Source organism: Antedon mediterranea, chromosome 2 (assembly GCF_964355755.1).
Source record: "Antedon mediterranea chromosome 2, ecAntMedi1.1, whole genome shotgun sequence".
NCBI classification, from domain to species: Eukaryota; Metazoa; Echinodermata; class Crinoidea; order Comatulida; family Antedonidae; genus Antedon; species Antedon mediterranea.
Window position 1 is genome coordinate 12,564,185 of NC_092671.1, and position 25,594 is coordinate 12,589,778.

Sequence of the window (25,594 nt, forward strand, 5' to 3'; positions counted from 1 at the left end):
GAGTTTTTGCGCTTTTCAGTGTTGCATTTAAAGCCTGTTTTGCAGTCGACGTTGAGTTGCGTTGAATTGAACAGAATCATCGATTTTTAGAGGAAAAGGGGTAAAAATTAACACTAAAATTCATTAAAATCTGCAATCGTTGAACCACTTGATCATCATTATCGTTATTTATTTTCAACTTGAGTGATTTGAAAATGCAACACAACAGAAACGTAACTCAATGTCGACTGGAAAACAGGCTTAACAGAATTGTATGCTTACTGATTACATTGCTACTTTTCTAAACCTTTGAAATTTATATTACTGTTGACAATTAATATTAAAACATTTCTTTTAATTCTATGAGGTATGTTTTTTTTTGTTAAGAAAATTAATTAATAGTTAATTACATTTTACTTATGATTTACAAATTATTAATGAATTGTTGTTTTGTTTATCCAAAAAATCTAAATTATCAACACACAGTAAAGTCAGTAAAGCTAATAAACTGAAGTTATCTGTTTCTAGAGGACGGTATATAATACATTGCCCTTTATTAGTGCAGTTGGTTTAACCTATCATTATGGTAATGAGGTTAGACATTATTACATGTATATTACTATACAGCCTGCTGTGCGTGTACTATTTCATCTTTTGACGATTGATAAACCGGTTCAGTTCGCTTACGTCCATAGTTAACATTCTCCACATGCTTTCCTTTCTGACTTTGAAATGTCTGCATGTTCAGTTTGTATGTGATAATTATCAGTTGTAGGTCTCACTATCTCACAGTCAATGAATACATTTGAGTCTGAAAGATGTATCCATCCCTCAAAACAATATTAATATAAAAAATTCATCTGATAGCTTTATAATCAAATAGTATAATTACTTTCAACAAAAACAGTAAAAAAAAAGATTATAATGTAAATTAATAACTTATCTATAGTTACAAATTCCATTTCATTGAGTCATGTTTGTTTTGGTGTCAAATTGTAATAATTTAAAACAACATAAAATTAATAAACTATCAAGTTAATAGTCTAACATTACATTGGTATTTTGATATTAAATACACTTTTTTTGTGTTTTCATTCTTTATAATTATTTTTCAATGACTTTAAAAAGTCATTTAAATGTAGAGTCATTTTTATCTGTAGTATAACAATGACTTCGAATATTAATTGGATGGCAAAAATTTGATTTTAAATTTATTTTATCCACAGAAGAGACAAGAAAGGAGATTGAATATGAGACCATAGAAAGGTAACTTTTTATCTTCTTTTAGCATAAATTGCTTTATTATACAAACGTTAAGATTCTTGCTATCTATAGTTGAACATGCATATTGCATTGCTAGTCTTCCAGTCCAAACCAATGTCCCTAGATCAGTTCTGATCGATCTATTTCTTATGAGATGAAGTAATTTTTAAAACGATGTATTTCTTCTTAAAAGATACAGATTTTTCTCCAAGTTATATAAAACATATGAAAATAAACCTATCTATAATTATTGTTAGCATAGAATCATTAATTATAAAATATTTTTAAAGTAATGAAATGTCTATGTTGTCAAAGAAAATATTTGCATGCATATATTTACCTGTAAGGAATTTTAATTTCCATGATTCGTAATGATAGAAGTATGCAAGTCACTTTATTCTTCTGATTAGTGCACTCATTGGGTAAAGCAGTTGTAGATTACACAAAGTAAACAGGAAAGAAAAAAGTGTGGTATTTGAAGAAGTGATCATAGTCTATTTTGGACGATGATGACATTTTTAAACGATATCAAAAAATTGATTATAATTATCTTATATTGAATATTACTGTCTTTAGGAATTTCATCATGGAAACTGATTATTATTATAAAATCAACAAATCATTTACATATTAATAATATTTATCAATTATGAACAAAACAATTTTTATTTTAAAATTAAATTTATTATTTAGATGAAAGTTTGGTTTGGTTTTTAAAATGTAAAATATTTTTTGCAAAATTGCCATTTCAATTATAAAGTTGTGAACTGATTTAGTAATTCTGCAGTAAGATAGTAATTAATATAGATTAGTTGTAATATAAAATGTGAATTAGTATGCTCTCCACTTAATGTTCCCTTGATATTTCTCACTATAGCATAATCATAAGTTATCCATGATCTAATCTCAATACATATTTTACTATTCATCAATATTTATTTTCCCTGATTATTTATGCTAGTATTATTATTATTATTATTATTTATCTCAGTATGTTATTTTGAAGAAATACTAAGCTTAAGCTCTGTTCACACTATCAAACTTTATGTGACAACAAAATGTGATGTGCCCATATATGGGCATGATGTCATATCACTACCATATTTGGGAATATCACACTTTGTTGTCAAACTAGTTTGATAGTGTAGACAGAGCTTTAAACATATTTATATGCCTACTATGTTGGATCATGTGTAGTGTAACAAATATTCATGGTTTTGTAAATTAATTGGTCATAAACAAAAATAAAAATAACTATAAAAATCTTTTCTTATTAGAATTATTGTCAGACATGATTTTAAACGCAAACTTTTAAAATCTAAAAAAACAATGAATTTTACTTTATTGTTTAATTAGTCACGCTCTGATAATTTTGTTATTTATAGTTTATGTCAATTAGTTAGTTTTTGTTGTTACATTTGACATTTAGCTAAGGTGATCCAGTTTGGTAATTACATTCTATTTGTTTTCTTAGACAGTTGCATGGTTTAGGGGCATTTACTGTTATTTTTGTACTGAACTCTATTTTAAGAATATTCAAGTTTCTTTGTAGGAAATGCTTAGACTAAAACTCGAAGGTATTTTTAATTACAATTTGATCAGTATTATTATTTTATGCGATTCCTTTGTTAGGATAGATAGAAAATGGTGTTATCTATTAATGTAATTTAGAACTTTATCCTGGTAAAGGTACTTAGTTAAAAATCAGCATGATTAATTGATGCGGATGGCATCTTGTGTTTTAAAGACAGGTGTCGTGTGACTGATGTTTATGCATCACTGTTGATGGCCAGGCCGTCATTGGGCCAGTATAACACCAATTATGGTGAAAGGCATCTGTGTGCATCAAAGCTTTTATTCACTTCCAGTCTGTAGCGGCCTGTAGAATGAGGGTGATATAATTTTTTAGACCAAAGTTGAATAAAACCCCATAATTATGTAGCTCAGAAGAGGGATATTACAAAAAATTTAAGATTGGAGATATTTAAGGTAGGTAGTGTAGGGATTTTTTGAATTTTTAAATAGGATTTTTAACTTAGGACTTTAGTTGTATAGCATACTTAACATTCCATATGATGTAAGGAGATGTACATGTGCAGTGTACTGCATTATGTAGGTATACTCTATTAGAAAAAATAATGAATAATCTTCAGATGTAAATTTCATTAAATAAAGTTACCTTTTGAGTAGTTTTAATATTTTTGATTTTACTTAATATTAAAAATATATTTTACAATTACATTAATTAAAATAATTACAATACAACATTTAATCAAATTTAAAACTTTTTTTATTATGGTATAATAGATAAATTATTTAATTATTTTTTATAATTATACATTTTATCAGATTCTTAGTACCCTTTTATTATATAAAAACCAGCCTTTAATTATGATAATTATTAATTAATTATTATTATTAAAAAAACTCTTTTTATTTTAAATTGTCAATTTTTTAATACGTGTTATTGGAATCTGGGTGATTTAAGTAAAGTACAATAAGTAAAAAGAAATAAACATTCTAAACAAAAGTTTAACAATTTAATTAATTTAATGAGATGTTCACCATCACTTGCCGAATCTTTAGTTTTTACAGTGTTTCAGGTCAGATCGCCAAAGAAATTTTCCAACCTTTTTACACCTTGTAATAGTAACTTTCTGCTTATAATTTACCAACAGACCATTTGCCAATTCACCTTTCTCTACTCACCTGCTTTTCATCTGCCCTCTGACTTTTTGCCAATCTAACTTTTGCCCTTTGCTTCATGGTCCATTGCTACCTAGGGTTTTCTCACACCACACCTGGTTTTTTACCACCAAAGATTAATGAAGAAAACATATGTTATTATGAACATAGTTAAAATGAATCTGAGTTCAGTACCTTTTAATACTATATTACAACAAAATTATAAGCAAATAAATTTATATAAAATATTTTTAAAGTAGGTGCTACAAATTGAGAAGGATTTTAAAACACACCTTGTTGTATTCTTGCAATTTCATTGGTTAATTTCATTAATTCATTTAATCTTTTATTTCGGAATCTCTGGTCCATAGAAAGTAAAATTACATATAAACTAGAGGGTACTCCGAGAGTACAAGCCTCCGCCTACTGTAAAATTCCCCTACATAAAATTCCCCCTGAATATTTTTTTTTTTACATTTTTTTTATTAGTTCTAAGTGTAAATATGTTAACTGCACACTACAAAGTTGTGGATGACAGTGTGGTGTAATGGTTATGTATCCAGCCTCTCACAGTTGAGATCACTGGTTCAAGTCCCACTGAGGGATTTTTTTTTTTTATTATTTTATTTCTTTTTTTTTGGTTTTTTGTGGAGCTTGATCTTTGACCCTGACCCTTCAAAATTTAACCACAATTATATGATGTGTCATTGATCATTGTGGCTAAGTTTGGTGAGAATCGGATAAAAACTGTGGTCTCTAGGCAGTAAAATAGTTTTTTGTTAGTTGTGACCTTAACCTATGACCTTTCCCCCTCAAATTCGAACTCGTCTGAGCTTTTGAGGCATAGATCATTGTGTCCGAATTTGGTGAGAATCGGATAAAAACTGTGGCCTCCAGGCTGTTCACAGACACACACACAAACACACACACACAAACACACACACAAACATACAGGGGTGAAAACATAACCTCCTTGGCGGAGGTAATTAATTAAAAAAAAGTACTAATTACTACTACTCATCTCAGGATGGCATTTCACATGGAGAGCATCTTTGACTTATATAAGACGTTGCCTATAATTTTTTATGCATCACGTGTCATATAGCAATACCTAACGGAAAATCTAATGGTGATAATTAACGTGTTCTAATGCACGTTCAGCTTTCTGTAAACATTTTGAGGATTTTTGCCATGCGACGTATCACGTTCTGGAAATCAACTTATGTGCCCGCCGCCTATAACTGTTCTACTCTGTGTCTAAATTTAGAGCACTGCCTTTTTAATGGCCTAGTTTCGGGCCTAGCATTTGTCAATGATTTATGATGGATATATTGAATAAAAGTAGGTGTGTATAAAACTAAATAATGAATGTTTTGTATTCGTTAAATGGAGAGAATATTTCAATCGATGAAAAATTAACTGCTCTTTTTGTAATGACGCATAACAGAGTTAAAAATAGAGCAGTCAATATTCTAACTATCCAAATCGTAAACATTCATTATTTGTATACCAAATATACACCTAGGAAAGATACCTGTCCCAAGGTTTCAAAAATGTATTTTAAAACCTTTCCATAATCATTGCAGTCATTTTCGTTGCCCATATATAGGACTGTATGCAGTATTAATCTTTTTATAATGGACATATTAGAATGGATATAATATAGATCCACTCAATGTGATGATTGTGTATGTCATGTTTTTTCATCTCCATCATTGATGTTCTAAATCTATGACTTGTCTCGCTTTTGGGAATTCGGAGATCTTATGTTACATCATTGCTGAATTAATAATGTGAACTGATTTCAATATGAATTTATAAATTTTCAATTGGATTACATGGTGTATATCAGTGTGATGTGTGACATCCCACTGAACGAGCTGACGTCATCTACTGTAAAATAAATATTGACTTAATTTGAGGTTTTTCAACTGTGGCACCAACTGGATAGGGATCTTGTCTACGAATACATTCTAACAACTAGACATGTAATTCGTCACTTTGACGAGTTTGGTTATCCGCCGCGCAAGTGGTGCAACATGAACGTGTAACGACGTACCTTTTAACATTAAGGGATAGGTTGAGGACAAAAGGAAGTGTTCACGTTGGCATTATGACCTGAACTGAAGAATATGATATGTTGTTATTGCTGAATTCTATTATTTCGATTCATATATAGTATACACAGTATAATCTGTATCCATATCACATACAGTGTAGAATAGGTGAAATTACTGGACCCGCTATTTATTGCAATTTTTAACATGTTGACGGTTTTAAAATGAAACGCAATGAAATTTGAATACGTGAAATATTGATGCGCGCTCTTTTAAATGTAATGAATTGTGACGCAAAAGATGAAAATACGACTTTTTTCATTTAACTGGCCATATGATGACGTCACAACATCCGATTGGCAAAATTTTCACATGATTTCGTATCTACAATCCAATAGCTTCCATAAAACGTTTTAATCGTGATTATCAAATTTTATTCTTACGAGCTATAACAGATTAAAATTTACTGTAAAGATGAAATTAATGCCACACGTAATTTAAATTTTTAGGGATGATGACGTCAAAAAAATTAAAATATTTCTAACTCATGCGAAAGACAGTTAATTGACCTAGACAATATGAAAATTTGGGTGAAAATGGAAAACGGATAAGTGGAGATGCGCTCTATTAAATGTGATGAGCTATGACGAAAGATACAAAAATCCTAAATGTTATATTAGCGTGGCCATACGATGACGTCACAATGTCCCGTTAGCCATATTAATACATGATCCGATATCTACAACTCATTAACTTCCAGAAAATGTCATCCACAAAAAGTTGACCGTGCAGTTTAGAAATTCTGACTGTTTAAAAAAAAGGCATAATTTTGACGAATTTTTGAACTTTTTCATAAAAAACGCGCGCAAATTGGCCAATTCGACGTGCTCGTATGACGTTACTTTTAGTCAAAATTGTTTAAAAGTTGGTAAAATTACTAGAAAAAGCTGGAAAAACATAAATAACGCGAAAAAATATGTTTTTAATGCTACGTGCGCACCGCATACGTAAAAATTTGCGCACGCGTGGGAATTTTTTACATGCTTAAAACGACATGAAACGCGTAAAAAATAGATTAGAAATTAATTTTGCGCATTTTGAAATTTTAAATGCGTGTGCACGCGTAACTTTGTGTAAAACAAGCAATTTTTTTTCTACAGAAAGTTAGCGCATGATATAAATTAAACTTTTGCAAAGTTTCAATTTGAAATGTTATTTGGTTTCGACCTTTTTCGACGTTAAATTGCGCGTAAGTCACGTTGCGCAATTGTAAACGTCATGAAAAGCTTCGCTTGACGACGTTACGTAAATGTCAATATGTTAAGATAGTTAACAAAATGTTATGTTTGCAAGTTTTAGCGAAAAGCGTTACACAAAAATCATACAAAAAGAAAGAAGATGAAAAAAACGATGATGATGATTTCGTACAATCACAAGAGGTTATCCTGCAACTTCGTTGCAGATAACCAATTATAGTAAATTTTACATTGCAAATCGTAACTAAAAGTTAGTGTTGAAATGGGGAAAATTGTTATAATGCATAGAGATATGATGCATGTCAGTTTTTGAACAAGTTTTCAGTTAAGTATGATTCTACAAGTCAGGATATCCGAAGATAATTGTATAACAATTGATCGTATACACTATCGTATTTCTTCGTTGCTCTATTAGTTTATACTGCAAAACGATGTCCAGTGTTTTAAGAGGCCTATTATGTTCCCACATTAAGGAAATAAATCAAAATTAATTATAAACAATTTATTTCTTATGGTACAGTTACCTTATCCCTATTTAATATTAACACCTTGTAATGTATTCCCTTCCTTTCTATTTTAACTCATTTATCAATGTTAATGTAATATCTGCATTAATTATTTTCTGAACAAGCATGTTGAGGATAAATGATATGAAAGGCATGAAATAACAAAGATACCATTTATAGATTTGTAATAGAAACTTAATATAAAAGCAAGCAAAACCATAATTTTGTGCATTTAATGTTTCAGAACTGAACGTTATAGTACCGTATACATTTTAATTTTTTTTCATACACTTTATGGATTATCAATTTCCAATTTACTATTATTTTGTCTTCTTTTTACAGGACTGAAAGCAAGACTGTTTCTCACACACGTGTGAGTTTAGATAACAGTATGCCAGCCCAAGAACCTCCACAGTTTAGCCAGTCACTAAAGAGCATCAACACTACTGAGGGGCAGCCAGTAGCGTTTGAGGCTCATGTGACAGGTAAGATATTGTTGAACCCACAAATGTAAAAACGCCCACAAATGTGAAAACAACCACAAATGTGAAAACGCATCACCCACAAATGTGAAAACAACCACAAATGTGAAAACGCATCACCCACAAATGTGAAAACAACCACAAATGTGAAAACGCATCAACCACAAATGTAATAAACAGCGCCCACAAATGTGAAAACGATCATCGCCCACAAATGTGATAACGCCCACGAATGTAAAAAAAAAAGAGAATTTTTCGGCCACAAATGTAAAAAAAAAAAATCAGATGAAATTTAATTCTAGACTCAAACAATTTTGATCGAGGTACTACATTATATCATGATTGTATTGAGTTGTTTCAATAATTGTTTGTTCACGATACGTCTGTTACTACGTGGTTAACGCGTTGGATTATTATAATTTGCTGCTCATGCACGCGATATTTGCACGTAAACTCGTTTGTTTAATGAACGTAATAGTTCAAGACGATATTTGTTATTTGCTGCGCGCGTGCACGATACTTCAAGGTCAAGGCCATGTTATATCATTGTTGCTTCTACTGTGTGGTTGTTGGCTTACTATTATGTACGTATAGTTATAAGTCGATGTTCGATATTTTTTTTTTTGCGCGCACACGATACAACAAGGTCAAGGTTAAATTGCTACTTGTATGTAGTGTGTGGTTATTAACTCGTTGGCTTACTGTTATGACTTCTAATGCTCATACAGTGTTATAGGCATCTCCAATCAAGTGTAAGCCTACTATTAGTAGATAACATTATTTAATCGCATTGCAACTCCTCCTTAAATATTTTGTTAGGTAATTCATGAAGCCAGTTTGTTCCTCATTAACAATACCGTTATACCTTGTACGTTGACTTATTTACTTATAATTATATTATACATAAAAATTGTCGAATATACGTTTGATAGTAAATCAGTTAAATTGTAATGCATTCAATAGGTAATATTATTCTCCGTATATCTTTATAATTATCCTCTAAAAATAGATATACAAATTAAACAATAAGCATCAGATTAAACCACGAATGTAAATAGTAGTAGCTGGCCTATAGTAGGAAGTTTTGTCCATTAGTATAATTGTTATAGATTTCATAGTATGTTTCATAGAATACATGTTCGTGACAAGTTTGATACTATCGTATCGTGTATTATGTTTGGTTGGATATTGGTGTTACGGTATTATTCTATGTTACAATTTGTTTATCGCTCTAAAATAAAGAAATATTCTTTTATTAGTTGTTCTTGCTCTAGCTCTTGTATTATTATCTTGTGGTTATAGTTTTGTAAAAAAATTGAACATAAGGAACTACTGCAACAACTGAACGACGAGTATAGCATTGATCTTGTAGTATCGTGTACACCGAGCATCGACCTGGAGCTATAATACGTACATAATACTAATATAGTAAGCCCAACTGCACTTCAAGCAGCAATGATATATGACCTTGTAGTATCGTGTACGCGCCCAAAAACATCGAATCGAGCATCGACTTGGAACTATACGTACATAACAGTAAGCCAACGAGTTAATAACCAACAATGATATAACATGGCCTTGACCTTGAAGTATCGTGCACGCGCGCAGCAAATAACAAATATTGTCTTGAACTATTACGTTCATTAAACAAACGAGTTAACGTGCAAATATCGCGCGCACGAGCAGCAAATGATAATAATCCAACGTGTTAACGACGACCCTAACAGACGTATCGTGAACAAACAACTCAATACAATCATGATATAATGTTTGTCTGAATCTAGCATTAAATTTGATCTGATTTTTTTACATTTGTGGGCGAAAAAGTCTCTCTTGTTTTTACATTTGTGGGCGTTATCACATTTGTGGGCGATGATCGTTTTCACATTTGTAGGCGCTGTTTTCACATTTGTGGTTGATGCGTTTTCACATTTGTGGTTGTTTTCACATTTGTGGGTGATGCGTTTTCACATTTGTGGTTGTTTTCACATTTGTGGGTGATGCGTTTTCACATTTGTGGTTGTTTTCACATTTGTGGGCGTTTTCACATTTGTGGGTTCAACAGATATTCCTAATTTTTTTTATCTGTATAAAATTAAAAATCCTCCAGAAATAGAGAGATACATTATCATTACAAAACAAAAGCAAAACAATACACAAAACAAAATGGAAACAAAATGCTTAGGTAGAAAGACAACACACTATTTGTGTTAGTGAATGGTGGCTGGCCAGATCTTTAAACAATACTTTTATAAAAAGGCTTTGGTATGTGTGCTAGCTATGTGAAACCTATGAGGCATCAAAAGACCAACCACCACCACTAACTCTGTCTACACTATCAAACTTTATGTGGCAAAAAAATATATGGACATGATGTAGTATTCCTACTACCATATTATTTGTCAAACTAGTTTGATATTGTAGACAGCGTTTAGTAAAATCATAATCAATATGTATTATGTATTATTATATATATTATGTTTAAAAAAGTATACAAAAAAAAAGTAATGCTGAAACTGCATGCTGCATTAATTTTAAATGTCTTTGATAATATCTGAAAACTGTATTTAGAAAAGCATATTAGTATAGATTTACTAGAAATTGCCCTTTCTCTATATCATAGGCGATCCGGAACCAACCGTCACATGGTTCCGTGACAATATCGATGTGTCCAAATGCCCTGACTATGACATCACAATCAAAAACGGCGTGTGCTGTTTAAAAATTGAGGAAGCATTTCCGGAGGATGCCGGCAAGTTTAAAGTGGTTGCTGAGAATGCCATCGGGAAAGCATCGTCCACCGCCAACTTGGTGGTCGAAGGTTTGTGAAAAGGACCCTTGCAGCTCAATGCATGTTTATACTAAATTGAATACCGTGTTTATTTGATAAAAAAACATCACTGGTTTTCAGTCCCCTTTCTCTTATCATTTTTTTTTTCGCTACCATCTTTCATTATATCAATAATGGTTAAAAAAAAAAGATGAGGCTTAGTTAAAAAATGTGTTGTTTACTCAGATAACTACGGTATTTTAGCATGCTTCTCATTGTTATTATTGGTGAAAATGTAACTTCCTGTATCTAAATATTGCGCTTAAAATTTAAACACTTTAGTATGCATGGTTATCAATCTATCTGTGTAATGTTTCAAGCTTAATGGGATTCGAACCCCACCCTTTGACTGGTATCTCTGGTATATTAATTCTCAATTCTCTACTAATATTATTAGAAGATTATAATGCAAAATATGGATAAATAAATTATTAAAAGGTGTTATAAACTAACATTTCAATATGAACTGTTTCAAAAGTATTTCATATAATAATTGAAGGATTTGATATCAAATTGTGTTTCCTAATTTACTTGAAATGTTGAAAGCAATATAATAAATTCAACACTTTATAAAATTTGTATTCAAATATTTCAGAATTTATAAATAAGAGATTTTAGTTCCATAGAATTAATAGCATTTTGCTTGGTAAATTATTACTCTTAGATATTGTTCATTTGTTATTACTAATTTCATTCACTATAATTTGCATATTTCATTGTTAATTGATTCATTATTCATTGGTTAAAATTGTATTAGTCATGTAGCTCACTTGAAACCCTGTCTTGCACAAAATATAAAAAGGCTCCAAATCTTTAGGCTGGATGTACTGGGCTGTATTACAGTTAAATTAATAAAATCCAGTTTTAGTAAACTCACCATTTGCATAATTTGCAAAATCAATATTGTCTTGTTAATGTACTGTAAAATGACCATATTACAGATTTTGCACACACATAGTGATGTAGCAGCCATTTTGTTTTTGTGCACGACAGGTTTACATGACACACACCTAAATGTTTCTTATTCATAGTGTTTTAAATAACACAGTTATCTTATATTTCCCATTTTGGGAGTTCTAACTAATTGTTCTATACAGTTTATATTATGGATATGCTTTACTAATAATATTTGAGATTACCGTACTTTTTATGAATAAGTAACATTAAAATATATAACTTTATTGACCATTTTTTGGCCACTATTTGAAACAGAAACCATCAATATTTTAAACTTATTTGCAATAGTACGGTAATCTTCAGTTTACTCTTCAATTCAACTGGACTACAGTAGATCTCCTCTTTTGAGACACCCCTTTTTTGGAGATGCCCTATTAAGGAATCAATGTTCCAATAATATACCTACACCATGACCCATATTCAAGGTATCTTCTTAATTGTGGTTCTACTGTATATTTTTGGTTTCCTATACATTTTTATGGAATGTTTTTATAATTAGAGAAAAAAACTTGACCCCTTTCACATATCTCCTAGCAAAACTCTGAGATGCAAAACCTACATTTTGTATGCTGTAAACTCTGGAGTTTGATGGAGGTGATGTGAAAGGGGTACTGGGAGTATTCTTCAGAAATTCCATGTTTATTCCTGAGGTATTCAGCCTCAAATTTACAAATGCGTAAGTTCAAGAAGACGAGAACTCCTGTTAATACCACTATGAACTGAAGGGTAAACTTGATTGTCTTTCAGTTATAATGTTTTAATAAAGGCAGTGGAGTACTAATATAGTTTATACAATGCCATCAGCTTTTACTATGTACATAGAATAATATCTATGCAAAATTAACACATCATTATAATTGCAATAAGTACTGCATTCACACATGGTGAATTTGTTTAGTATTTCAATTGAGTTAAATAAAGTTTATTTGATTTTTTATTTGAAATTAAGATATGTGTGTGTTGATAGTTAAAATAAAATTATATTTTAGTGACAGATTATGATTGGTATCTTTGGTGTTTTTGTTTTAGAAGTCTTTGATTGGAATAGCCCAGCCAGTTAACCCTTTTTTATTTATTACACAAATGTTGCGTTGTAAGAACTTCATAGTGCAGTAATAATAACATAAATTACACTTGTTTTAATACTTTATGTATTAACTACATGCTACTAAAAATGGGTGTGTTAAACAATACGACATGGAAAGTTATTGCCAAACATGACAACATAGTATGTTCTTGCCAAACATTCTGTAGTCAACTATTTCAGAAAATAAACTTCTTGCCAAATATTTGCCTAATCATTTGCCTTAACAATTTCACATATGCCTAAGGGATGGTGGTATAATTTCAAATATCTGATTACATCAAAACAGTTTAACTTTCCAATGATGAGATTTTTTAATTACCGGTGTAGACTAATTTGTTGTTTATTTTGATTTTTTTTGTCATTGCAATTATCGTATTTGTTGGTAATTTTTCTAGCTTTACACTTTGTATTCTTTAATACTTTGTCAAAGACATTCTTCTGTCAGCTTGGAAAGAAAAGCAACAGAATTGCAGCTGTCTGGGATAAAATTAATATTAAAAAGTCTTATTTACTACTGCATTCTTTTTTTGTTGAAACTGAATTCTATTTTTAATTGTATTGATTTTATTAAAGAAATTAATCAATTTTTTTTATTCAGACTGTTTCAATTCAATCTGACTATTCCAATTAAATGAATTTTGCTACCAGATGGCTATTGACACTTCTGTTGACACATGGGTACATTCAGAGACTGTATACTAGATCATTACTATAGTATTTTATGTACCTCAGGACATTAATTACCTATTAACATCACTAATATTTACTAAACCTTACAAGATGGTGATGAATTACCACATTTGTTGTGCACTAACAGTAACCTTTATAGTTTCATTTCACTTCCCCATTTCTCAGATATATATAATATATATTTGCATTGTGTATTGTAAATGAAATGTTAGATGCTTACAAATTAGAATCAAAGAAAATTGGATTTAACCATTTTTTTATGTTAAATATGATTGAATAAATTTAAAAAGACATAATTTAACCATAATTATACAAAAACATATGTGATTTCTTTATTTGTATCCATGCTTCTTATATGATATTTGTGGACATTTTTGTTAATAGAATTGAAAGAAGCACCAGAATTCAAAAAGAGACTAGACAATTACGAAGTTGAAGAAGGAGATCGTGTAGAGATGGAAACGTACATAAATGGATACCCAAGACCGATGATTCGATGGTACCACAATGGTGAGGAGATCAAATCATCAGTTGACGTCAATATAACACAAACTGGAAACACAAATAAGCTTATAATTCCTGAAGTGTTTGAAGAGGATGCAGGCGAATACATATGCAAGGCTGAGAATGCAGCTGGAGTAGCCCAATCTATTGCAGATCTTAAAGTTAGACGTATGTTTTTTTCTGTTTTTGAAATTGGTTTAGTACAAAACATATAAAATTAAGCTTGAGTAATTTCTTGCAAAATGCCAAAGAAATACTCTGAATTTGACTTTCTGATGGATATCAATGAGATCTGAATTCTCAAAGAAAGCCTCATATCTGGTAAAACAAAGCAATATCATGCATTTGTACTTTATGCATATTTGTATTATCTGTTCTGCAAATAAAAAGAATGTTGATGTCATCCACGGTCTCATGAAGCAGAACAGTATGTGGCTTGTTACTAAATTAAAATTGTTTCATTTTTTTGTGATTAGGAGTAGTGACAGAGAAACCAGCAGTTGCTGCAAAGGTACAAGATGAAGAGGCATCAGTACCTAAAAAACCAAGCCAACAAGAAACACCAAGCAAAACGGATGGACCAGGACCTTTAAAACCTAGAGTTTCACCAGCAATATCATCAAATCTGACAATGTTTGAAAATGCACCACCAGCAGGTTTACCTAAGAGCATGTCACCATCACATAAAAAGACAACAGCTGATGGAGAAGCATCAAAGATACAACCGACTACCTCTGTTGAGGTTTCAAAGAAGATGCCACCAGGTCCAGGACCACCTAAGATTGCAGCTCCAGTTCCACCAAAAAAGATGATAACCCCTGCTCCTCCCACTCATAAAGCAGAACCTACAGTAAAACCTGAAATAACTGAACCTAAAATGACACCTCCAACACAACCTAAAGCTCAACCTCCAGCACAATCTAAAGTAACGCCTCCAGCGCCACCAATACAGGCACAACCAAAGCCTTTATTAGTGGCACCAACTTTCACAAAGGTAATATATCTAGGAAATAATCTATAATAATTGTACTCTTTTGATATTTATGGTATTTAAACAAAAAATAAGTTTACTGTGCATTTTAGTATGTACTTACTTTTGTATAATGAATAAGGCTCATGCCTATTACTTGCTCCTGGCAAGATGAAATGTAAAACTTGTACTTTAAAGAACTTTTGCCAACTAAATATTATTATTATTACTATTATAAACTGGAACAAAAATGAATTAAATCTTCTCTCACCAGCTTCTGCAAGATATCACAGTTGACGAAGGTTCTCAAGCTGAACTAAGCTGTCATGTGACAGGAAAGCCTGAACCGGAAGTAAAGTGGAAACGTGATGGAGAACGATTAGACTCATCTGTTGATTTTGAAATTGTCTACAAAGATGATGATGCAACACTCACAATACCTGAAGTATTTCTTGATGATGCTGGTAGATTTACATGTTCGGCCACAAACACAGAAGGTGAAAGGTCGACATCATGTGTGTTAAAGGTTAAAGGTAAAATATTCTTTTTTTTTTATTAGAAGCCAATTCATTCATTTTCAAAAGATAGAGTCAGATTTCTCCAGTTCTCATGTATCTTCTAGTTAGTTCAGCTGTTGCCATATGGTATTTTCCCATCATTTTTGTTGATTTAAATGAAAATATGCACTTAATTTTATTTGCAGCTGCTGAAATACCAGAAATGAAAGGTATGCAGATTACACCTACTGCTGAATCTTTTAGGTGAGTAATTACATCTGTGCATTGATTATTGTGGATAATTAACCAATTAATTATCTTGAACAATTTGAACTAATCATAAAATGTCTAAGTAAAAGTTACACTGTATATAATATATTTATATTGTTTTCATACAAGGACTAATTTTTTTCATTTAGGCAACCAAACAAGAAAAACTTACTAGCCCCTTGCTTTACCAGAACATTGCAACCTGTAAAGCTAGTGGAAGGTATGAGGGCCAGGTTTGAATGTCAAGTGGAGGGTTACCCAATTCCTGAAGTAGTGTGGCTAATGAAAGGCCTACCAATAGCACATGGATATAGGTTAGTAGCAAGTTTATTATTGTTATATGAAAAGACAGTATTTTTTTTTATAATCATATGTTATATATCTTTCTATAAAAATATATTTTGTGTAAATTTATGATTATTTTGTCAACAGATTTATAATAAAACACAATGAACAAACTGGAAAGTGTATTCTTGACATTACAATGGCTCTCCGAGATGACATAGGCGAATTTACATGCATAGCTAAAAACCAAGCAGGACAAACAACTACCACAAGTCCATTGCTTCCAGAAGGTAAGACACTATCTACACTATCAAACTATTTTGACAAAAAAAATGATGTGCCCAAATTTGGTAGTGATATGACATCATCATGAGGGCACATCACATTATTTTTGTCAAAAACTAAGGAATATAATTTAAACTACCATTTTTGTTGTAGCGGCATACAACCATTGGTTTAAACAACAAGAACTTGAACGAGAGAAGCGAGAACGCCAAGAACAACAGTTGGCTTATGCACTTGAGATGGAACGACAGAACTACATGGCATCCCAACAGCCAACTCAAATGGGATTAATGTCCCCTGAACCTGTAAGTTACTTTAATCTAAATGTGTTATTGAATAGTTTATTTATTCTTTAACATGTTTGGTTTTCCTTTAAAAAGGATAGTAGATTTTGTTTTATTAAGCATTATTTTGAGTTGATACGATTGATTTTTTATTTTACATTTCTCGTAAAGAATATCCCCATTTAATTGAAATAATTATTTCTAACAATTCTTGCATTATGGTTAAAACATGAGTGTAAAGTGTATCATTTTTTATGTTACTATGATCTTTAATGATGCTTTTTGAATAAATAAATCTGATTTGTAGGAGGAGGTACCAGTGGCACCATTTGAGAAGCGCCTCATGTCTGAGGTAGCTTTCAGGGAGCGTAGCATGAGTCAAGATCGTATATCATTACCTGACAAAGACCAGGTAGCAATATTGTTGTGGCATGAATATATATATTTTGTTTAAATGCAAGCATAATTTGAATATTTGTATTTTGTAAACACATTTATTAGAATTAATTGTAGCATCTTAGGCAAAATGTTTCTTCAGTTTTTTAATGGGAAAAAAAGTTACATTAAATTTAATTTACAACAATTTTTTCAAAGGCTGTTAAACTTTCGCCATTTGAGAGACGTTTAATGACTGAAGTTTCATATAGAGAACGTGTCACTGGTGATCCGGATTTAGAGCGTGCACACTTAGCAGTTGATAAGGTAGTCAACAAGTGTAACAAAAGTGCATGTGATTATTTGTTTAGTGAATTAACAAAAGTAATAGTAGATTTGATTAGTTTGTATATGTTCATTGCCATTCCCTATTTCATGTAATTTTAGCTGTTTTCTTGACCACATTTTTAGCAGTAAATTATTACCTGGTATATTGATGTGGTACTGTCTACTCTTTGAAAACCATACTTTCTAGGGAATCTGCCATTCCGGTCATGCCTTGAGTGTTGCATTTTATACAAGACCTTTTTAAGTCGTAAAAAACCCATCTACCTTACCAATAATGTAATAACATAGAATGTAATAATTACTATTAAAACAATTACTCCATTTCACTTAACTCAACTCAACTGTGTCAACTAGGTTCCTTTCAGTTGAGTTAAGTTAAATTACATGTCGACATAAGAGCACCTTTAGCGTTGTTTAATGTACACTGAAGATTAGTATAGAAAACATCATGTTTCACATACAAGTCCAGTATCATGCTTGTTGTTCAATGTTACCCTCATACTGAGACTTAGTTTATAGAGCATGAGTTCATTTACTAACAGTTACTTTGAGGTAATGTGTACTGAATTAAGACAGATGTACATACATTGAATTTGTTGTAAGTGGTTAATGTAGTAAATTAAGAGTATAAAGTAAAATATATAATATGTATGTATTTCTATGTTCAACATTTCTCTTTATGTATAATGCATTTATTTAGTTGTCAACTGGCTTCTGATTTCAGGACTATATGGTTTCTCCTTTTGAGTCACGGCTTGCACAAGAGATATCATTCCGCGATCATACCTTAGGTGTAGACGAAGCAGATCAGGCCACAGTCAAGCCTCCAGTGGTCTGTACTGCTGTTGTTGTTTCTGATTGTTTTGCTTGTCCAATTTGGAGTGCTAATTTGATTTAGAAAAATAATAATTAATAATAATGAAATGTAATATTAAAGAGCAGATTTTATTAATTCGTTTGATTAACTATATGATGATTTTCTTTTATAGTTTTAGCTTTTCCCTGAATGATATTTGCTGGAACTCCTAAAATATTATTAATACTGGTATTGGTATATTGTTCCTGTAACATTAAAACTCCTTATGTTAACTTTAAACCAATTGCGTTTACATTAGTTATTTTGATCCTTAGTTTAAGCATTACAATTATTAACAGTGAATGAAAAAGTTTGACCACAAAGAGCTGAGAGCTGTTTGATATCAGATATTTATAGAATTAATTTCCGCATGATAATCTACAATATCTTAACTGTGTGCTCTAATCAATTTAATATTCCCATTTTCATATCATTAAATGTTGAATTGTTTTGTGTATTTTAAAAATATATATGGAGTATGACATGTATTGTTTATTTAAATTTGATATCTAACAGTTTTCATAATAATTTTGATTTCTTTACAGATACAGATTCAGTAAATGTTTTCATCTAATTCCTTTCAATTTTTTGTTTACAAGTTCAAAGACTGATTTCAATACTGTACAAAATTGAATGAATTTTTTGTAAAATAATAATAATTTTAAAAGATTGCTTATATTTGACGTTAAATAGTGTAAGAAAAGGATTGATTCATCAAGTAATAACAATGGTATTAGGTTATTAAATGTTTTTCCCACATTGTAACATCCCTAGTCTGTTTATTATGATACAACAAATACAGTAAAACTTGGTTTTCATGTTTTAATTCACAGGCTTTTGACATTGACGAGTTTGAGGCTGAACTTTTAAAAGGCTCAGGATTTGATGCTAAAGATGGTACATTGACTGAGACAGACACAGAAACAGAGTACACTGAATCTGAAATGGAGACCGACACGGATGCGTTGGCTGCTCCTAGATTTGTGAAAGAGATGAAGAACGTACAGTTGATGGAAGGATCTCCAGTAACTCTTAGTTGCAGAGTCACTGGTCGACCAAAACCTATGGTTAGTGGAATATGATTTGTTTGTCACAGGATTTGGTCTGCCCAAGGACTTTGTTTGTATTTGTATTGACTACCTAGGCTTGATGTTCATTATTTTTATTTTTTAGATTCAATGGTTTAAAAATGGATACATTGTTAGAAAGTCACAGCGGGTAGAGGTACGCCAGACTGAAGGCTTCTGTTCTTTGAGAATAAATTTAGCTCTGCCAGGTGATTCAGGCCACTACACAGTACTTGCTGCTAACACTGCTGGTAATGCAGTGTGTTCAGCAAGGGTGGTAGTCAAAGACACAAAAGGTGATGATAAACCACAGCATATGAAAGGTGTAATGGGAGCCAGAGTCAGAGTGTAAGTAACTGTCTTGTAATAATAGTTAGTTTATGAATGCACAACAGAGCATTTACTGGTGCGTGATGCTCATGTCAATATGTTACATAGGTGATTGCATATCTTTAGTGTCTATGCACTAATTGTAAATATCTTCCTTTTTCAAATCATAGTGCCGTTTACATTACTTTTCATTGTTATTTACTGCAAACAAGTGGTGGTTTTTATTACTGCATTCTTGTAATCTTATTGTTTTCATATTAAAATAGTTCCAATATAATTTGTATGTTTATTATCTAAATCACATGTATAATTCCGTAGGGAAAGTAAAGTATACAACATGCCAGACAGAGGTTTCATAGAGGGTGAGGTGAAGGAGAAGTATTACAGGCCCTCATTCAAGGAAATTCCCCAGGATTTGACAGTACGAGAAGGAAAAGTAGCAAGGTTCAACTGTAAAGTCACAGGCCGTCCACCACCAGATTTTATATGGTTACTAAATGGACAACCTGTACGATTAGACAGAAACCATCATGTAGGTTTTAAATTTTTTTTAGTGAATCATTTTTACAATTTTTCATCTTATTAATTTGAAGTGTTGGTGAGTTATTGGAAGAGATTTTAGGATTCTGATAATCAGCATTTTGTAATTATATAGAGACCTGCATGTAGAAGTTTTGTAAATTGCGTGCTTATTTTATCTCAATAGATGATAATCAATGAAGGTGGCATAAATTCTCTTGTAATCTACTACACAACACCAAAAGATGCAGGTACATACACATGTACAGCTAAAAACCGTGCTGGAGAGAACCAGTTTTGTGTTAACCTAAATGTTGAAGGTAAGTTTACATGGTCGTACACTGATGTGAGGTTTCAATTAAAATGTTTTGTTTAATGTGCATTTCCAACGGACAAGCTAGGTTTTTCTCTTTCATAGTTTTGTTTCTTAAAATGGCCCGTAGATTCAAACCTTTATTGTTAGCTTATATTGCTAAAGCCCTAAATTTGTTGGTTTTAAACAGCTAAAGAGAGAAAGGTTGCACCATCATTTATTGATCGTATCCAGAACGTGGCTGTGAAAGTTAATGAATCGGCAACAATGCAGTGTAAGGTTGCTGGTACACCTACACCCACAGTCTCCTGGCAGAAAGATGACCATTTCATTCATCCAGATGACAAACACTACACAACAGAAGTCAAAGATGGCGTGTGTACATTGCATATCGACAATGTACAAAGATGGGATTCAGCATGGTATAGCTGCACAGCATTGAACTCAGCTGGTAGAACATCATGCAGAGCTAAGTTAGTAGCCCAAGTTGAGAAACGTCCCTCTTCTGAGCCCAGACAGTTGGTCATTCCAAAGAGATCACCTGTTTTACCGTAAGTTACTACTCAGTTAAAAAGATTTTTTGAAAGTTAAATTGCTTTTGGAGTATTAAAATATCTTCTGTTTATAATTTGGCAATTATTTATGAATATTATGGCTCTATTTTGTAGTACTGTAACTGATACAACCCCAATTTTACCAAGCTATGTACAACCTGAGCGATATTCTGATGAGGAAAAGCAACAGAAAAAAGAGGCACCGAAAGTTGAGGTGCAGTTGCATAATATCACTAGTAAAGAAGGTTCACCTGTATCATTCAAGTGCCGTGTGTCACCCTCTGGAGACCCTACCCTCAAGGTTGAATGGTTTAAAGATGGTCAGCCTATCAAATCAGGTACAGTAACTTAATATAAGAACTTGTATTGCAGCAGAAGAGATTGCATGGTCACAACAAAGAGTGCATGTGGAGCACAGACAGAAGAACATTGTAAGGGTATATCAAAAAGACATTGCTCTTTTCAAACTTTATATAGATAAGAAGATGTTCTACAGTATGTTATTATTGGGAAGTTCATAAAATATTTTATTCCATGTTTGTTTTTACATAGGTTCACGATATATCACCTCTTCAGAGTTTGGAATCTGTAGTTTAACAATTAATGGTATTTTCCCTGAAGACGCTGGTCGTATCACTTGTTTAATAACCAATGAAGGTGGTACATGTCAGACAACAGCAATGTTAACATGCTTAGGTAAGTATTGCATTGTTTGTCTGTTATTTTTGTTTTGTTTTTGTAATACTCCCCTTATAATTGTGCAGCTGAGCATGCACAGAATGATGTTTTTGATTGGATGGCTGCGTAGTCAAGTGGTGTGTCATGAAAATAAGAGCTCCCTACTATCAATGACTCTGCACACATAAAAGAGAGGACAATCTTAATAATAGTATACATTTTGAAGAATAAATCAGAAAAAAATATGTTAAAAAGAATTCTGAATATTAAGTTTGAGCAATTAACACATCTGTTTTTATAAATTTATTTTGTGTAGCAAAAGATGCAGTTATTCTTGAGACACAGCTTCCTGAAGAGATGCAAGGGATTCAGAAAACACTTGCTTATGAAAAAGCTCTTAGAGAGTAAGTAAATATACTCTTCAACCTGTATATTGAATACTTTTTATTTAGTATATTTCCCAATATTCTATAATTTTGTAATACTGCTTTACTTGTGTAATGCACTAAGTTTTTGAAGTCATTACAAGCGGCAGACGCTTCTGGTCCGTCACTTCTCGTACCAGTAAATTCAGTAATAATTTTTACTCATCTGCTGCTGAATGTTAAAGAATGATGTACTATGTTTTTGAATTGTATTGTCCTAGTCTCAGAGCAACACAATTTCCTTGTATTTTCAGAGGAACCTTAAACACTGAAGATGAGGCATCAGAGGAAGATGAGCATGGTGAGCCATCCTTTGTAAAGATTCCTGAAGAGGTTAAATGTGTGGAAGGTGGTCCAGCTCGATTCTCCTGTCGTCTTACAGGATATCCTCTTCCAAGAGTGTCTTGGTACAAAGATGGCATCCAACTTATTTCTGTAAGTTATCAATTTGTTACTTTTGTGTAAATTGTTTTGAAAAATGTAAAAATTATTTAAATTGTACCATATGTACCAAAACTATGATTTTGTTTTCCAAAAAATGTATATCATGCATATGAGGTCTTTTTATTTTTCACAGAGTTCTAGAATAAAAATATGCTTTGATGGATTACATCATCTTGAGATCCCAAAGACAAGACCTTACGATGCTGGCGAAATTAAGGTTGAAGCTAAGAATAAATATGGCACAGTCAGCTATACAACAAAACTGAGTGTCCTCAGACGGGAAGATTTCAATATTCAACTGCGACCTGCTTCAAGAGGTAAAGTTTTTCTTTTTCAATTTTGAAATTCAAAAAACTTTTAATATTTACAATAAAAGGACCATAAAAAAAATACTGTTTATATAATTGCAATTAAATGAGACAATAACACTAAGATGTAAAAAGTTAATGGTGGATATTTTTTGTAAAATCAGTAATAGTTTAGTTTATATTGTTATGTTCCTTTATTTAATCAGAAGAGCAAACAAAAATGCAAAATCAATTTGAAGAGCAACGACTAGCAGCAAAGATTGGCAAGCCATCTACAGCACAAGACAAAATGGTTCCAGCTCATGCTGTAAAACAAGAGGTTATCAAAGAAGAATTTAAACCAGCTGAAGTTGCACCAATGACAGAAGCAACACCTGTACTAGTGGCAGATACAGCTACTATACAAGAGACTTTTCCAGTGGTTCCACTTCCTGTCTTCAGTCTAGAACTCTTAGATCAGGTTGCAGTTGAAGGATCGCCTGTTGTATTTGAAGTGAGGTTTACTGGTGACAACACAGTAAGGTGGTTGAAAGACGGTGAGGATGCGCATTCCAATCCAGACTTTACCATCAAGGTGACCGAAACCTACAGTACGCTTACAATTCTGGAGTCATTCACTGATGATGCTGGTGTGTACACAGTTGAACTCAGTAATGTGACAGGAACTGTTAGAAGTGCAGCTGAACTCTTCATAAAAGGTATCTTGCTGGTCAATGGTCAAGCTAAGAAGCAGCCATCTTGATCCTCGTTTTGCAATGATTTAATACTAACCTGAAAGGATTGATCTAACAAATGTTTAACCATTGGTTGCCACACAACAGTTTTGCACTACATTACAGCATCTACACTTTCACACCAGCTATGGTTTGAAGTCTTATAAATAATATATCTGTGGAAATCTTAAAATAGAGTTTTGATAAATCTACCAAACAAAATTTAATTTGTGATATGTATTTTTGTATTAATAAAACTAGATTTTAAATTCATTATTTTAATGTAAACATCAATGGAAGGATAAACAGAGAGAGGTTTGACTTTCATTAAACAAATTCCTTCACTTCTCAGTTAGAAAACCAACCACTTTTTCAAGTTTAATAGAAATATATCTCATTACCTGATCTGATTTAGAACATTTTTAATTCTAAAATGTACCACACTGTCTCCCCTCTATTCACTAAAATTCTATTAATAAAGTTTATCTTCTTTAATACTAACCTTCAGAAGTAACCATTGCTACTGTTTCCCTTTTTTGTGTGGAGTGTGAAACCCAGCTTTTGTGAAATACCTTTTTCCACTCTTGATACCATATCATACTACTGTAACGTTTGCTCATGAAAATGTTTAAATAAAGATTACTCTCTTAATCATTTAAACATAATAGAGCAGTCTACCTGAAAAACAATTATCGTACATTTGCATGGTTTTTTTTTTTGTGTTTTTATGCTTTTATCTTTCAATTTTATGTTTTCCTTTTACATTTTTCTAAATAAATTTCCCTTAAATATTAGGCATTAGGCATCTTCAGGAATATTGCTAGTGCGATTATTCTAACTACTGAAACATTTTCCATTTAGAATTGGTTATTGAAGAGAAAGGTGGAGAACCAGTTAAAGAAATGGCTCCTAAAGTACTGTCAGCACCTCAAGAAACCATTATAGGAGTTCCAGGTGAACCTATCAAAATCATCATCAAATTTGAATCAGAACCGAAGTCTACAGTTGTATGGTACAAGGTAAACACATTCATTTTGTTCAATATATTATGATTATTATAATTAAGAACCAACATGAGGTGTGTTTGCCAACACCTACCTAGAAATGTGAACTTTGTACTAAATAGTTATACACATCTCTTCAGGATAAACGTTTATGCATTTCTGAATTAAGAGTTGGAACTCAAAGAACATTCTCTTTACTAAATTTGTTCAAGGCTTTAAAAAAAAAACTAGGAGCGTTTTAAAAGTATTCCATTTGGTGGGGTCAGTATTTTGATCATTGACTATGCATAAACAGTTTTATTTACAAAACTATGAGTAGTATTTAACCAGAAATGTTTTTAGAAATTAGTATTAAGTTGAATTTTTTTCTTAACAGGGAGACCAGAAGTTAGTTACATCAATTCGTCAGAAGATGATTGAAGATGATAATGTATTTACGTTGCTTATATTGGACTGCAAACCAGAAGATACAGGCTCTTACTACTGTGAAGCGTGCAATGCATGTGGTGTCTGTCGTACAGAAATAAAAGTCGATATACCAAGTAAGCAGATTTAGAATTTTGTAATAGTTTTGTTTTTATTGTTTTTGTTCCTGCAAAAATGTTTTTTTTAAATAACTATTATGTCTACACACAATGTAAAAAATACAATCAACCATTGTTCGCAAGTAATCTTGTAATTGTAATTCTTTATCAAATGTTATATTATTCCATTACTTTGGTTAAGCTACTATTTACAAATTTATCATCTGAAAAAATATTATATTTGATTGT

The 25,594-nt window shown here is 31.7% G+C and overlaps 1 protein-coding gene across 18 annotated transcripts in view; it reads left to right on the forward strand.

Moving 5' to 3' along the window:
* LOC140040437 (uncharacterized) overlaps nt 1-25,594 on the forward strand; it is a 159,769-nt gene that overhangs the window by 14,932 nt on the left and 119,243 nt on the right. For 14 of the 18 annotated variants that reach the window (XM_072086376.1, XM_072086364.1, XM_072086369.1 and 11 more), the window contains exons 20-45: nt 1,206-1,245; nt 8,089-8,231; nt 10,852-11,049; nt 14,177-14,464; nt 14,773-15,290; nt 15,541-15,799; nt 15,970-16,027; nt 16,183-16,347; nt 16,466-16,608; nt 16,757-16,908; nt 17,195-17,299; nt 17,482-17,589; nt 18,335-18,442; nt 19,300-19,533; nt 19,640-19,881; nt 20,182-20,395; nt 20,570-20,702; nt 20,886-21,246; nt 21,364-21,587; nt 21,802-21,945; nt 22,244-22,331; nt 22,607-22,787; nt 22,930-23,113; nt 23,311-23,802; nt 24,679-24,836; nt 25,198-25,363. In XM_072086376.1, coding sequence (XP_071942477.1) covers nt 1,206-1,245; nt 8,089-8,231; nt 10,852-11,049; nt 14,177-14,464; nt 14,773-15,290; nt 15,541-15,799; nt 15,970-16,027; nt 16,183-16,347; nt 16,466-16,608; nt 16,757-16,908; nt 17,195-17,299; nt 17,482-17,589; nt 18,335-18,442; nt 19,300-19,533; nt 19,640-19,881; nt 20,182-20,395; nt 20,570-20,702; nt 20,886-21,246; nt 21,364-21,587; nt 21,802-21,945; nt 22,244-22,331; nt 22,607-22,787; nt 22,930-23,113; nt 23,311-23,802; nt 24,679-24,836; nt 25,198-25,363 — 5,106 coding nt within the window. Of the gene's footprint in view, nt 1-1,205; nt 1,246-3,090; nt 3,232-8,088; nt 8,232-10,851; nt 11,050-14,176; nt 14,465-14,772; nt 15,291-15,540; nt 15,800-15,969; nt 16,028-16,182; nt 16,348-16,465; nt 16,609-16,756; nt 16,909-17,194; nt 17,300-17,481; nt 17,590-18,334; nt 18,443-19,299; nt 19,534-19,639; nt 19,882-20,181; nt 20,396-20,569; nt 20,703-20,885; nt 21,247-21,363; nt 21,588-21,801; nt 21,946-22,243; nt 22,332-22,606; nt 22,788-22,929; nt 23,114-23,310; nt 23,803-24,678; nt 24,837-25,197; nt 25,364-25,594 lie in introns of those variants that run through there. The other 4 variants (XM_072086382.1, XM_072086370.1, XM_072086366.1 and 1 more) reach the window with 4 other exon arrangements.